This window comes from Amphibalanus amphitrite, unplaced genomic scaffold (assembly GCF_019059575.1).
Source record: "Amphibalanus amphitrite isolate SeventyFive unplaced genomic scaffold, NRLGWU_Aamphi_draft 000925F_arrow, whole genome shotgun sequence".
Classification (NCBI taxonomy): domain Eukaryota; kingdom Metazoa; phylum Arthropoda; class Thecostraca; order Balanomorpha; family Balanidae; genus Amphibalanus; species Amphibalanus amphitrite.
The window spans coordinates 56,242-68,916 of record NW_024882419.1 but is presented as its reverse complement, the minus strand read 5'-3'; the positions used below and the strand labels follow the sequence as shown (position 1 = coordinate 68,916).

The following is a 12,675-nucleotide window of genomic DNA, read 5'->3' as shown; positions in this document are numbered from 1 at the left end:
TATATATCTTGCTCGTACAATAACTACGATATAGAAAGCTACTTGTCAATTTATTTATTTTTTACTGGTGCTATTTCCTTAGAGTTGATTGATTGACAACGCTCATTGGAATTTGGATTTGTCTTCGTGATGTGCATGTTTTGTCCAAAATTTGACCTTCTTTGTCAGGCTGACAGCTTCAGAAACAAAGTTCCGCTCCATGGTCCCAGTGCAGGAGAGTTCATTACTGTAAGTTGCTCATAGATGTTTCTGGCGGGCGTCTGGGTCTCGGCCTCGATGCTACTAAATCATAGTCATGTCTGTTTGTAGCTAGCTGAGGGTATACATTTCTAAAAGGCAGAGCCAATATCCATCATCTGCATTGGCTGAGGCCTCAACACCCAGCAGAAAAGTCCCGAGAAACTGCGATACGGCCGGCGGGCCACGCCGTACATCATGAGCACGGGCGCGAGACGTATCTGCAAGCCATCGTGTATTGATTCATGGCGGAAATGCTGCCGGCTGGTGTAGTCGGTAATCCGACAGTGACGTACGGTGGCGACCTTTGGCGCTGAAGGCCTAGTGCCAATAATGCTGACTGGTGGAAAGTAGCCGGTAAATTTATTGAGGGAACGGTTTCAGCCGGGGAAATAGCATCTTTCTTCGTCGAATCGCGTTAAGCTGTCAAGGTTGGATTTTGTTAGTTTTCATATGAGGAGGATGAGATGAATCGTTTGATGGACGTGAAGCAGCTACCCGGCGTTTGTGCATGAGACTTCCGTATCTTTTTTGATGAGTGCTTGCTCTGATTTGGCCTCTTCTATCAAAGCGTATCACATAAATGAGAATGAGATTTCAGCAGAATTGAGCCACGCGTCTAATTTTGAGAATTATTCATCCATTCGGGTGGGTTTACATAATTCGGCAGCCTGGTTAGCAGTTGTTGACTCACCAGTTGCAGATTAGCTCGTAACCTAATCATTGCAGTGTGTTCTCCGTATTACTATCCGAATAATAGATGAAATGATGGATCTGATCGGATCGGACGTGGGCCGAGCGTTGATGCGTCGCTGAACTGGATCACTGCAGTGACCTGAATTGGACCACTGCTGTGGTGCAGTGCTGATTAACAGACTTATTTGCATACGAACCTCGGAATACTGTCATTCCAGGACGTAAATGATTCGTGTCGTCGCCCTTCTCTCGACCTCTATTCACAACACAATAAATCAGTTTACTTGATATGCCTAATAATTCAGTCTCGGCTGGGTCAGTGAGTATGTGCCCGGTCTATTGCGATATAACACCAACTTGCAGCAAGTTTATTTTTATGCCTAAATTCAGAGCTGACTGACAGGCCTGTTTGCGGGTCCGCTCGTTTGTATTTGGTGTGTGTGCTGACTGGCTCTGTGACTCTCTGTTACAGCGGCATCCCCGGCGAGGGGGCGGCGGCGGCGGCGCCCGCTCCGTCCCGGTCCGGGAGGAGGCAGAGCTGGTCGTACAGAGCAGTAACAGCGGGGGGAGCAGCAGCGGCGGCGGCGGCGGGCGGCCCGGCCGAGCCACCGGGCCGCCGCCCGCCTACCAGCCGCAGGCGGGACCCGTGAGACACGGGTTCGGCGCCGGGCGCGGCCACTACAGCCGACAAGGTGAGAGTCGCGACCAGAGTCGCCGGGTCCCTCTCAGCGCCGAGTCGCATACAGACCCGACTGCCGTGGGCACAGCCGCGTATAACTTTAGCATATCTCGGGCAGTTTTTGTCGCATTTCGATCCTGTCGGTAGCGTAATGCACCCAGACTATACATAGCCTCTAAGTGAGGCCGGCCGAAGCAACAGGCGGAGGCGGAGGCGGTGGCCGGTAAATTTGTCAGCACGCCCCGTCGGCCGCACGCGTCGCTCGATGGCGCTCGGCGTCGCGGGCCGGTCGGCCGGCCGGCACAGGCTGCTATTTGCGGAGGCCGACGGCGCGCGCCGAGCGTACATCATTGATACGACTGGCGGCCAGAGGCGGCCCGGATCGCGATGGCATATTAATAACGCTCGTCAGCGAAAGGCGACATGCTGTTTGGCCACTCGATAGTGGATCACGGCCGGGCGGCGGAGGACCGGCCGGCCGGCCGCTGTTCTCGTGGTCGCGTGAGCGGGCCACTGCGTGTTCCGGGGCGTCAGCGAGCGGCTCTCATTTGTAGAGCACGCGCCGCCCATGGCGTCTCCGGAGCGTGGTCACGCTCAAACACGCCGGTGACTCGGGTGTCACGAACGCCACTCGTGCGTCACGGAATGGACGCTGTTCGGCTAATGTACTGGCACTAATCGCACATCCAACATGACGGCTTACAAAGAACCGGGCGACTCAGGACTGCGTGAAACCGCTGTTTGCTCAGGACGGCTGGCTCATCATTTTTACCGAGGCATGTGGGCTCGCTCCGACATGAATCACTAACGTTTTCTTCGTCGAAGTTGCATTATATATGATCCTTCGCGCGTCTGCTTGCGGACTACTTTATTTAATGACCGTTACTCTAAATTAGGGAAGCATGTGTCAAGCTAAATGGACATAGATCGCGGTTATGTCGCGTTTATTGGTGCACATGGCTCTGAATTTCCGGCTGATATTGCAGCGCTGTCACATGCCACCACCCACACTGTGCGTTGACCGGTGTATTTTGGTGTGAAGTGCTATTAGTATGTTTGACATATACCGCGGCAACGAGCCGCGTTGTCGACATTTATCCTGCCTTTTAGGTCTGTGAACTCGCACAACTTCGGAATCATTTCTTTACATTTTTATTTATTTTGCTGTTACTGGCCTGACTTGCAGGGTTGCTCGCACCACGGCGGTGGCCTGACCTGGTCGCTAATCTGACCTGGCCTGACCTGACCTGACCTCTCTCTGGACAGGTGCGCGCGATGACGTAGAGTCGGGCGGCGCCAGCGGCGGCCGGGCCGCCGAGCGGCAGCGCCAGCAGAAGCAGCAGAAGCAGCAGAAGCGGCGCTCGCAGGGCACGCCGGCCACGCGGCACGTGTGACCTCGGCCGGGCGCGCCGGCGGCCGCCACCCTGCCGACCGCTGACCGCTGACCCGGCCGGCACGCGGCCGCGCACCCTACAAACGGACAGAGTATATTCAAATCAAACCGGCGGCGCGGCGCCGCTCTTAGGACTGGCGCCGCGCGTCGCGTGTGCGCGCGAGATCTTCCTGGGTGCGTCGGAGGTCGGATGTGATACTGAGAGGGCGCGCCGCTGTGCCGGCGGCGCGCCCCACCCCGCGAACGCGGCATTATGCTTACTCGTGCGCGCGCCTGTATGAGCGTGAGTGTGTGTGTGTGTGTGTGTGTGTGTGTGTGTGTGTGTGTGTGTGTGTGTGTGTGTGCGTGTGTAAGCACTCACTTGTCAGGGCCGATGACGGGATACACACCGACCCGACAGGACCGATTTCCCTGTCAGGACCGAAAACCCGGTCCTGACAATTCCAAGACCGGGGCCATGTTCCTTGGCCTCTAAACATGCCCTAGGGCCATTTTGAGGTCGGTCCTGTTAAGTCGGTGTTCTGTCAATATGTGTGTAAAATGTGTGTGAAAATCGGCCGCCGTATACACTCTTCTGTCCGGTGGCGCCCCCTAATGAAGGGTCGGGCGGCCCATTGAAGCTGTGGTCCCTCCCGCGACCTCCCGCAGAGTCCAATTTGTTCCGGGTAGGGTGGCCGGGCAGGGTCGGGCCGAGCCGGGCAGTCGAAGTAATTAGCTGAGGAGCTAGTGGATAGTAGCGCTGGGTGTGCTGCTCAAGTTTCGCTGTAGTGACCAGCGGCACGGGCCGATGCTATCAGTGTTGGTAAATACGAAATAAGAATAGCCTGATGATCGACCTTACCTGACGTCACCTGACTCACCCTACCCAAAATGCCCAAATAATATATCATGGAACAAAACGATTGTGAAACAATTATGACAAAACGATTGTGACAAATAACAGAAGCGGTTGCGTGGCGTTTGATGTGGGTAAAAAGCAGGGATGCGGAGCCGTGAAAATTTCAGACGGCTCCGGCTCCGGAGAAAAAAAAATCGGCTCCGGCTCCGGCTCCGTCTCCGGGTGAAATGTTATGGCGGCTCCGGCTCCGGCTCCGGCTCCGAGTAAAATGGTCCGGCTCCGGCTGCTCCGGCTCCGGCTCCGGCTCCAATACTCAGTACACCCCCTATGCAATTAAATACGGGTGGAAGAAACAAGATAATGGGATTGGTGCGCGCTGCTTCTGTATTTGCATAACAAGGCTATTTTCATATTTTGACTACCGCATGTTTTGCTGCCTTGAACTGTCAAACCGAACTAGGTCAATAATTTTTCCTCTTCAAAAAAAGGAGCCGGAGTCGCCCCCTTTTTCGACGGCTCCGGCTCCGGCTCCGGCTCAGGGCAAAATATGCCGGCTCCAGCGGCTCCGGCTCCAGCTCCGGCTCCGGCTCCGCACCCCTGGTAAAAAAGTATGAAAATAATTTTGGTGACCTGAGGTCAGAGGTCAGGTCAACGACCCTGAGCTGAGGTTTTGGTGTTTCGCAAATAACTAACAAAAATGGTCCGAGAGCTACAGTAGTGGTACTATCGCATTCGTCTTGTCAAGACGCATCGAATGACATATATTTTGCATGGAAAAGTTCCAGTTTTATGTTGACCTCATGCGACCTCGAATGACCTTCTTTTTACCTAGACACATGAATGGTAGCTTACACATACGATTCGTAACCGCTGATCACGAATCTGGCATCCAGTTTGCTGTAAGCATTCATTTAGAGCATTAACCCGGCGGCCGCCGCGCTGGGCCTCCGCGCCACCCGCCGGCCGCTGGGGGGGGGGCATAAAGTTGCCCCCCCCCCCCCTTTACTTCTGCGACGATATCGTCGCAACGTGAAGAGATAGAGAAGCGAAACTTTGCACACATCTTCCTGAATACCTAGCCGAGGTTGCGTCCAAATTTGGTGTCGATCCCATTTGAAATGACGTCACAGTGACGTCATAAGTGAAATTATAAATTTGCGACTCTCATATTCCTCACGATACATCAGATATATGGGACCGAATAGAAAGGGCCGATTATTGGTCAGAAACTAGATGGAAGTGTAGTAGGTAAGATATTTTAGGATGACAGCAGGTGCTGTCTAGTTCATTTACAGTCGAGTTTCATGCTCAGCGTCATCAGAAACGGTCCATATCGGAAAACGACAAAATTGTATGACGTCACTGTGACGTCATCGTTAGTGCTACAACCACCAAACTTTCCTCAAACATTGCCTAGGTATTCATTTGAAGCTATGGCAAGTTTCACGTTCGTAGCTCATCAGGTTTCGGAGATATTTCACAAAACGTAAAGGGGGGCAACTTTATGCCCCCCCCCCCCCCAGCGGCTCGTGGGTTAAGATGGCAAGAATGTCTTCATCATTTGGCCGACTTGAATCAGTGAAAAAAAAACTTTTAGCAAGGAAACCCTCATGTGACCTTGACCTTGTAGCAGCCTTGTATCGTTGGATGAAACTGGGTCGCACCAGACCTTTGGCGGAATGGTAATGGGAACGAAGCACCACGCACTTGTTCTTTAATTTTATGCCTCTTACTTGCTGGTAAATACCAGGATCGCGGAGTCTGAGTCCAAATCTGGTGGAAGTTCTGACCGGAGTTAGAGTCGAAATAAAATCGATTTTGGAATCCGGAGCCAGACTCGGGGTCGGAGTCACCAAAATTCATCGACTCCGCAGACTTGTCATGGCTGCGGAATCGGAGTCAGAGTCTATCGACAGTTCAGCCCGGAGTCGGAGTCGAAATTGATTTTTGGAAGCTTGAGTCGGAGTCAAAGTCAGAGTGCCCGAAGATCAATCGACTGCCCGGCCCTGGTAAATACATCACCCGTCGTGACCTAGTCTAGTTCCCCTCACTTTTTCTGCGAAATTACGTCGCTGTGTGCCAGCAAGCATTTACAATGTATCGCAAAAGGTCTCACATAACGGTGTCAATTTTGGAACCAGGGAGCCATTTTCAGTGGATCTGAGCGGCGCTGGGATTAAATTCGCGCTAAATTGGTGCTCGGCCACACTGTGCAGCGGTTGCTGAGATATTAGCGTTTTAAACCGATGAAAATGACGTCACTTTGACGTCATTTCTGGCCAACCTATCATGGGAAATTGAACAATTTTAAAACACAATGTGTAAAAGGAATGTACGAGAGGATAGTGAAAGTTTCGCGACGATCGGCGCAGCAGTTTTAATGATATTGCGAAAAGACTGGAGGGGACAAAAATAGCTCCCCCCCCCCCAACAAGACGAGGGTTTAAAGTGTTACAGGGCGGGCCGGTCCGAGCCGGGCCGCTCCTACCGAGATTTGTCTACCGAGATATTGAAAAGACCGCTTCGGTCCCTCGCTCGCAACAAGTAGTATCTGATTCTGCTCACTATTATCATTCTTGCAATTGAAGGAGTTTCAGGTCATTGAAGGCACATGACGGTGTGCAAGCTACTATAGTTCGTTTTTCTTAAGTTTGCCCCTCACTGTAAACGTCTTTTTGAACACAGCACGAGAATTGCTAGCTGAATTACTGAGAAAACTGGTTGGCGCACATTGATTTCACCAGATTTCACAGACGATCAATTTCATCAAATTTATTTACTTTTTCACAGACTCGTAGCTCGTATTTGCCAATACCTACAGCCCCACAGGGATAGACGACTTCAGAGGAACTTTGCCTGAACTAATAAATAAATTGCACGGCGCTTAACATAACGTTAAATCGTCGGTGTTTAAAACTTATTTTGAAAATATTATTCATATCTACAATACAATGTGCGCTAACCAGTTTTCTCAGTAATTCAGCAAGCAATTCTCGTGCTGTGTTTAAAAAGATGTTTACAGTGAGGGGCAAACTTAAGAAAAACGAACTATAGCTTTGCCTCTGTTTTGTATTCCGACTTGTAGCCATGCAGTCTCTCGGTGCTTTTTGATCGTAGATCGGGGATGGATATGGCTAATCCTTTCCGGAATGCCGCGCTGGCGACGATCGGGTGGGAAAGGGAGGGCAGGAGGGTAGCCGCGTCCCGACTCCAGCCAGGCGTGACGAGAAGGGGTGACCGTCCGTCCCGGGGAACGCGGATCCACGCAGGCAGCTGATGTGGCACGGTTGCGCAGTGCTCATCTCAGGCTAAACACGCGGTGAAGCATCAGCTCGCGTTTTTTATTGGAGTCTTGCTAGTTACTGGAGGGTTTGTTGACGAAAGTCTACAATTGCTTCGTAACTAAGCACCCGGCAGTTGGTGGGGGTATTTCGCCACCCGCCATTTGCTGGGGGGGGGGGGGGGGTAAACGCCTCCAGCCGATAACTCGAGAACCTATAGACGCAGCGAAACGCACGAGAGGGCAAACGAAAGAACACGACGATGATACTTCCTACATTTATCATGCTCCTCGCAGAAGCTCTCAACGATATACGAAACAATAAACTTCAATCGATTCCCTAGAGGTAACCAAAATTTGGTGCGGCTGCGGCGCGCCGTATTTTTAGCGATAGCGCGGCGAAAAAGTGGGGATGTACCTACGCCCCCCTCCCCAGCTACTCGCGGATTTTAAAGGAATTATCAGGCCCAGGGTTTGAGAATTTGCAAGGGATCGACTTGTTTTTGCTATTGCTGGATTTCAAAAGCAGTGCTGATTCTAATGATATGCATACCTACGCACTAATGGTCACTCTTCAGACTGGTATTTAGTGTTAATGCCAGTAAGACACCTTGGGGGGGGGGGCGACAGACGAGCCAGCGAGGGGGTGGCCCTTGCATTTGCGTAATTGCGAGGGGGATGTTACTTCCAACTGACTTGTGCACGGTTGACGGTAGTCAGTACCCTACTAACCGGTCTCTAGCGATGTACCAAGGCGATGTCTATAGGTGCCCCCCCCCCCCCACCTTAGGATTTTGTTTTGAACCGTCGCTTATATGAAAAGGCTGTGAGTTTGGTAAAAAGTTGGTACTTACCTGATTTTCCCGAGTTTGTTTGGTTTCGGTATTTTCCCATGGCTTATGCTTGTATTTGCTTTGGTATCGGTATCACGATTTTCCTTAATTGACATCACTAGTATGGTGTATAGCAGCAGCTTAAAGGACTTTAAAGGTAGTGTGCCACATTTGAAAGATTTCCCATTTTATTTTTCCTTGGATAAGAAGCTTCTGTTTTTACCTAATATCGCAAAAAAATCAAAAATGGGCCTGGAATAGTGCCTTTTTCGCCTAAAAGTTTTTCGGTTTTTAGATATGTATAACAACTGTAGTGGGCTCACCTGCAAACAGGCGTCGGGCAACAATCGCGAATGCGGCGCACTTGTGACAATAAGCAAAGGTCATTATAGTGTTACGACCATACGACGTACGGGAATGAGTTATCAGCTGTCTAATCGTAGACAACACAATGTCGAGCCTTGAACTGTAAGCCCGTATTGGTAATTGGTATTGTTTCTTTTATTTGGCTGTCGAACATTATTTATGGTTTGAAATATGATTTTATGTAAAATAATTGATATGAAAAAGCCGTCTTATAAGTTATGACCCCATTTCACCACACGCAAGTGGCAGAAATGACAATGATCAGCTGACGCATTTTTCTTGGCCGAAGTCAGAGCGCGCGGCCCGACGCACCACGCGTATTTGGAAATTCCGACCTCGACGAGCATCAGAAGCCACCTAACAGGCGTGTTCGAAACCGCAGGAGATGATGATGAACGGGTTTATCGAAACTTGATTGGATGAGCATATCGGTAATAGCGATTTCAGTGTGTGCATTTATTGTTCATAGTGGTGTGAAATGTGGTTGGGGTACGACCGACAACCCGTCGGGGCGAATTTCGCACTGGGGTACTCAAAATTTGAAGAATTTAAGACGTTTCCATGAGTTTTGAAGGTATGGATAAGTTCTAAAAATCCGGTTCTCCTTATCTGGGCCATTAACTCCATACGGTCCAAGAAAGCTGGCACACTACCTTTAACCCTCGCATGTGTGCGGCGTTTGCCAGCTTCTAACGTGCAGGGGGGGGGGGGGGTCGGTTGGACCCCCCTTTCCGTTTGGCCCCTGATCGAGCTAATGCTTCGCGAAAAAAAAACGAGCATGCTGCCCGTCACGAGACAAAGCCGATGATACCCAATTTTGAGGTCCTAGGTCATTGGTTGAACTTCCAGGTCAGGTCAATGAACCCCCTCGCGATTGGCTCCTATGGCACTTAGAAACGCCAAATTTACAGGGTAGGTGGGTCAATAGGAGATCTCGCCCCTGTGAAAGTTTGGTGACTCTTAGTCAATATTTAGAGGGTATTTGAGGGGTATGAATGCAAAAACTTTACTAAAACATGTCAAACGTTTTTCGCTTATAACTTTTTACCTAGTAAAGATAGAGCAAAAATAAAAGCACCAGTGAACTCAGGACGTCCGTGTACATCGAATGATATACTATATTACAAATTTAAGTGAACTCTGGAATTCAGTTGCCGCTAAGCTAGTCCAATTTTCCCCTGACCTTGTACCGGTTTTGTGACCTGGTGACCTAACCTGAAAATACTGGGACTTCAAATTTTCAGGAAAGGTACGAAAAGGTTGCCCCAGAGGGTATGCAAAATTTGGCGCCGCTACGCGCCGCCGTTTTTACGGTATTTGCGAAAAACCTTAGGGGGGTTGCATCAACCCCCCTCGCCGGGCGAGGGTTAATAGCCGTTTTCACGACGGCCATCTGGTACACATTTGGGGCACATCTGGTAGAGATTAGGTGCAGATTTGGTCAAATTAGGCTCATTGTGTCTCTTAGCAGCTATCAGCTAGGGTTGCACTAATTGCTTATATGCCTGCTTTGTCATATTATCAGAGAGCATCATCGATTAAAACACTGAAATAAATTCATAAAATGAAGATATTTGCTGTAAAAGAGATTAGGTGCAGATTTGGTCAAAAAGGCGCATTCGCCTGATAGCCCGTCGTGAAAACGGCTAATGACAACTGTGTATTTACTTTCTTCTTTTATCGCTCCAAAAAGTGCCTATCACAAACACAGACCGACATGATGGCGATGCTTGTGGTCATGATACGGCCACACTCGTGCTTCTCGGCGGGTTTTCAAGCTGGCCGCTGGCCGCTGGTCTCTTGTGGATTCAGCTGCGTCCACATGGGAGAAATAGTGACCGCATGAACGAAAGCGGAATGTGGGAGCGACCTCCCCTTGGACGTTATCTAACACGTGGAATTTTGGCGGCCACCATTGCCCTTTGTATCAGACCCGGAGTAGGAGTCGGAGCCGGAGTCGGAGTCGGAGTCGGAGTCGGAGTCGGTCAGGAGCCCGGAGTCGGAGTCGAAGTCGGATTCGGAACAGCACTACCACAACTCCAAAAACCCTGAATTACAATGTGCATGCATGTATGTACCCTTCAGAGTGTCTCCAGCGTAGGGTCTTGATGAAACATCTCTTAAAGTTTTCTTAAGCTGAGTGTAGCTAATTACGGTGGCCCATGAATCGATTCGAAGGTATCATAGATTATAGATTTTAGATGCAGCATGCTTTGATATCCATCAGGAATGGAATCGAAATCACAGATAAGGCACTCCCACTCGGATGCAGACGCGTGCAATGTGCATGGGTCCGAACTCCGAATCACGAAAGGTATGCATGATCTCAGTGGATCTAGGAATCCTGATTGCTCTGTTCCGTCGTTTCCCTGGACTCAGGATACTCAAGTTGTCCTCAGCCCGTAATGTATTCGAGCATAGTCCCTTGTACTGCGTTCTATATTAGTTTATGCTTCGTCTGTTTCGTCATTCCTTCTTGGAGCCGTGCAGTCTCTCGCCGCTTCTTGATCATCCCTGGGAGCCGGGAAGGATGGGTAGCGGGTACAGCTAATCCCTGACCACCTGTAGCGCCGTCGAGGTTCGGCGTGGGAAGGAGGGGAGGGGGGCTGGATGGGGACCGGTTCCCCTTCGCGAGGTGTGACGAGGAAGGGTGACGGCTCTGTCCCGTGGAGCGCTGACCCACGCAGCCGATGTGACACGTTATAGCTTGTAAGTTTGGACGCATTAGTTTCCAAGCTTTTGTCAGCCTTGGGGACCGTAAGTATGCCTCGAAGCGATGTATCCATTGGTCACCGCAGGAATTGGAAGTCGTGGTAGCGGTGCTTTGACACTGGCTCCGGACTACTTCTCCGGGTTCCTGTTCAGTTTGAACTGAAAATAATTCTTCCCGGAGCTGACGAATTAAAGGGACCCTCCCATCTTTGAAAAGGCTAATGTATTGCCATAAAAGCGATATCCTCGGGTTCAGAAAGATCAAAAATGAATATTTACCAATTAGTATTCACTGGTTTTCAAGATAATATACTTTTAATTTTGTTTACTTTTTAGGATCTCCGTTGTTCCTAGCGACTTCATTTGGAAGCAATAATATGACATCCTTTTAGTGCGGCAGACGTTGCGCGGAAAGCAGCATATACCATCACGTGTTAACGGTGGTTTAGTATTGAGATTTAAAAATCGGTAGATCTCCGCTGACGTCACAAATTTAACCCTATTCCGGGCGGGCTCTGAAAGGTTCGATTCTGGGCGGGGGGGGCCTTTTCGGCCCCCTTCAGATCTAAAAAACAACACATCGCAGCGACAAACGGCAAACGGCGTTTGATAGGTCGTTTAAAGATCTACAGCTTTTACATAAAAGATTTTCAGGTCAGGTCAATATTGAGGTCACCAGAGGTCATCAACGATAAAATGTTTTGGAATTAGTTACCTATATAACTTTTAAACTAAGAAACAAAGAGACATAAAATTAATACATTTTTGTTGCTCTCGTCGAGGCGATGCGAATTAAGTATGCGATGACCTTCACAGGTCAATTTGAAATTTGATCCCAGGTCAAGGTCAGGTCAACATCAATGAGACTGTGGGGTATGGTCATGCTGCTACCAAACGACGCGCCTTGACCAAGCGAGCAGTTTGGTACCACTTACAAGTCTTAAGCACCATCATGTCGTGATTTATTGATAGAAAAACGATTTATGACGTCACATGACCTCAGATGAACTTTCCCGGTGCCCCTGTCAATTAGCGGCACCAGGATCATCACCGATGAGATAATTTTCCATAATATTGAAAGAATTGGGTGGTTTTGACTCGTTTACACGAAGCAGGAGGCGTTTCAATATTTTCCCATACATAGGTTTGCAATGTAAAAGTCACGAGTCTGGCCTGACCTCAGGTCAGAGATATAAAAAATTCTGCGATAAACAAATTGCACATACTGGTACCCTAACTAGAACCTGAAGAGAAGAAATTGATCGGTCAAAAACTCTAGCTCTGGCGTGATTGCAAACTTTTCTGAGGTGAGGTCACCAAACCGCCTCTGGTAACCTGACCTGACCTGACCCGGCAACTTTTTTTGTCAACATGTGCGCAATGAATGTTCAGAAAAAGTCACCGAGTATGAGCTTTCAGTCTTGCGGCGTTTGGCAATGGTAGAAGAAAAACCTGAAGGGCCCGCCCGGAATAGGGTTAGCCCCTAGCCCTGGCAAGGCATTTTTCATAACACGGCCTGGCAGGGGGGGGGGGTGATGCGACCCCCCCTCGCGATTGGCTCCTATGGCACCTAGAAACACCAAATTTGGTAGGTAGGTGAGCCCCTGGAGTTCTCGCCCCTGTGCAAATTTGGTTGCTCTA

The 12,675-nt window shown here is 49.8% G+C and overlaps 1 protein-coding gene across 1 annotated transcript in view; it reads left to right on the top strand.

Moving 5' to 3' along the window:
* LOC122368128 (disintegrin and metalloproteinase domain-containing protein 10-like) overlaps positions 1-3,446 on the top strand; it is a 73,843-nt gene extending 70,397 nt beyond the window's left edge. Inside the window, exons 13-14 of the mRNA XM_043341795.1 lie at positions 1,406-1,625; positions 2,879-3,446. Of these exons, the coding sequence (XP_043197730.1) occupies positions 1,406-1,625; positions 2,879-3,006 (348 nt within the window). The 3' untranslated portion in view covers positions 3,007-3,446. The remainder of the gene's footprint in view (positions 1-1,405; positions 1,626-2,878) is intronic.
* The last annotated feature ends 9,229 nt before the right edge of the window (positions 3,447-12,675 follow it).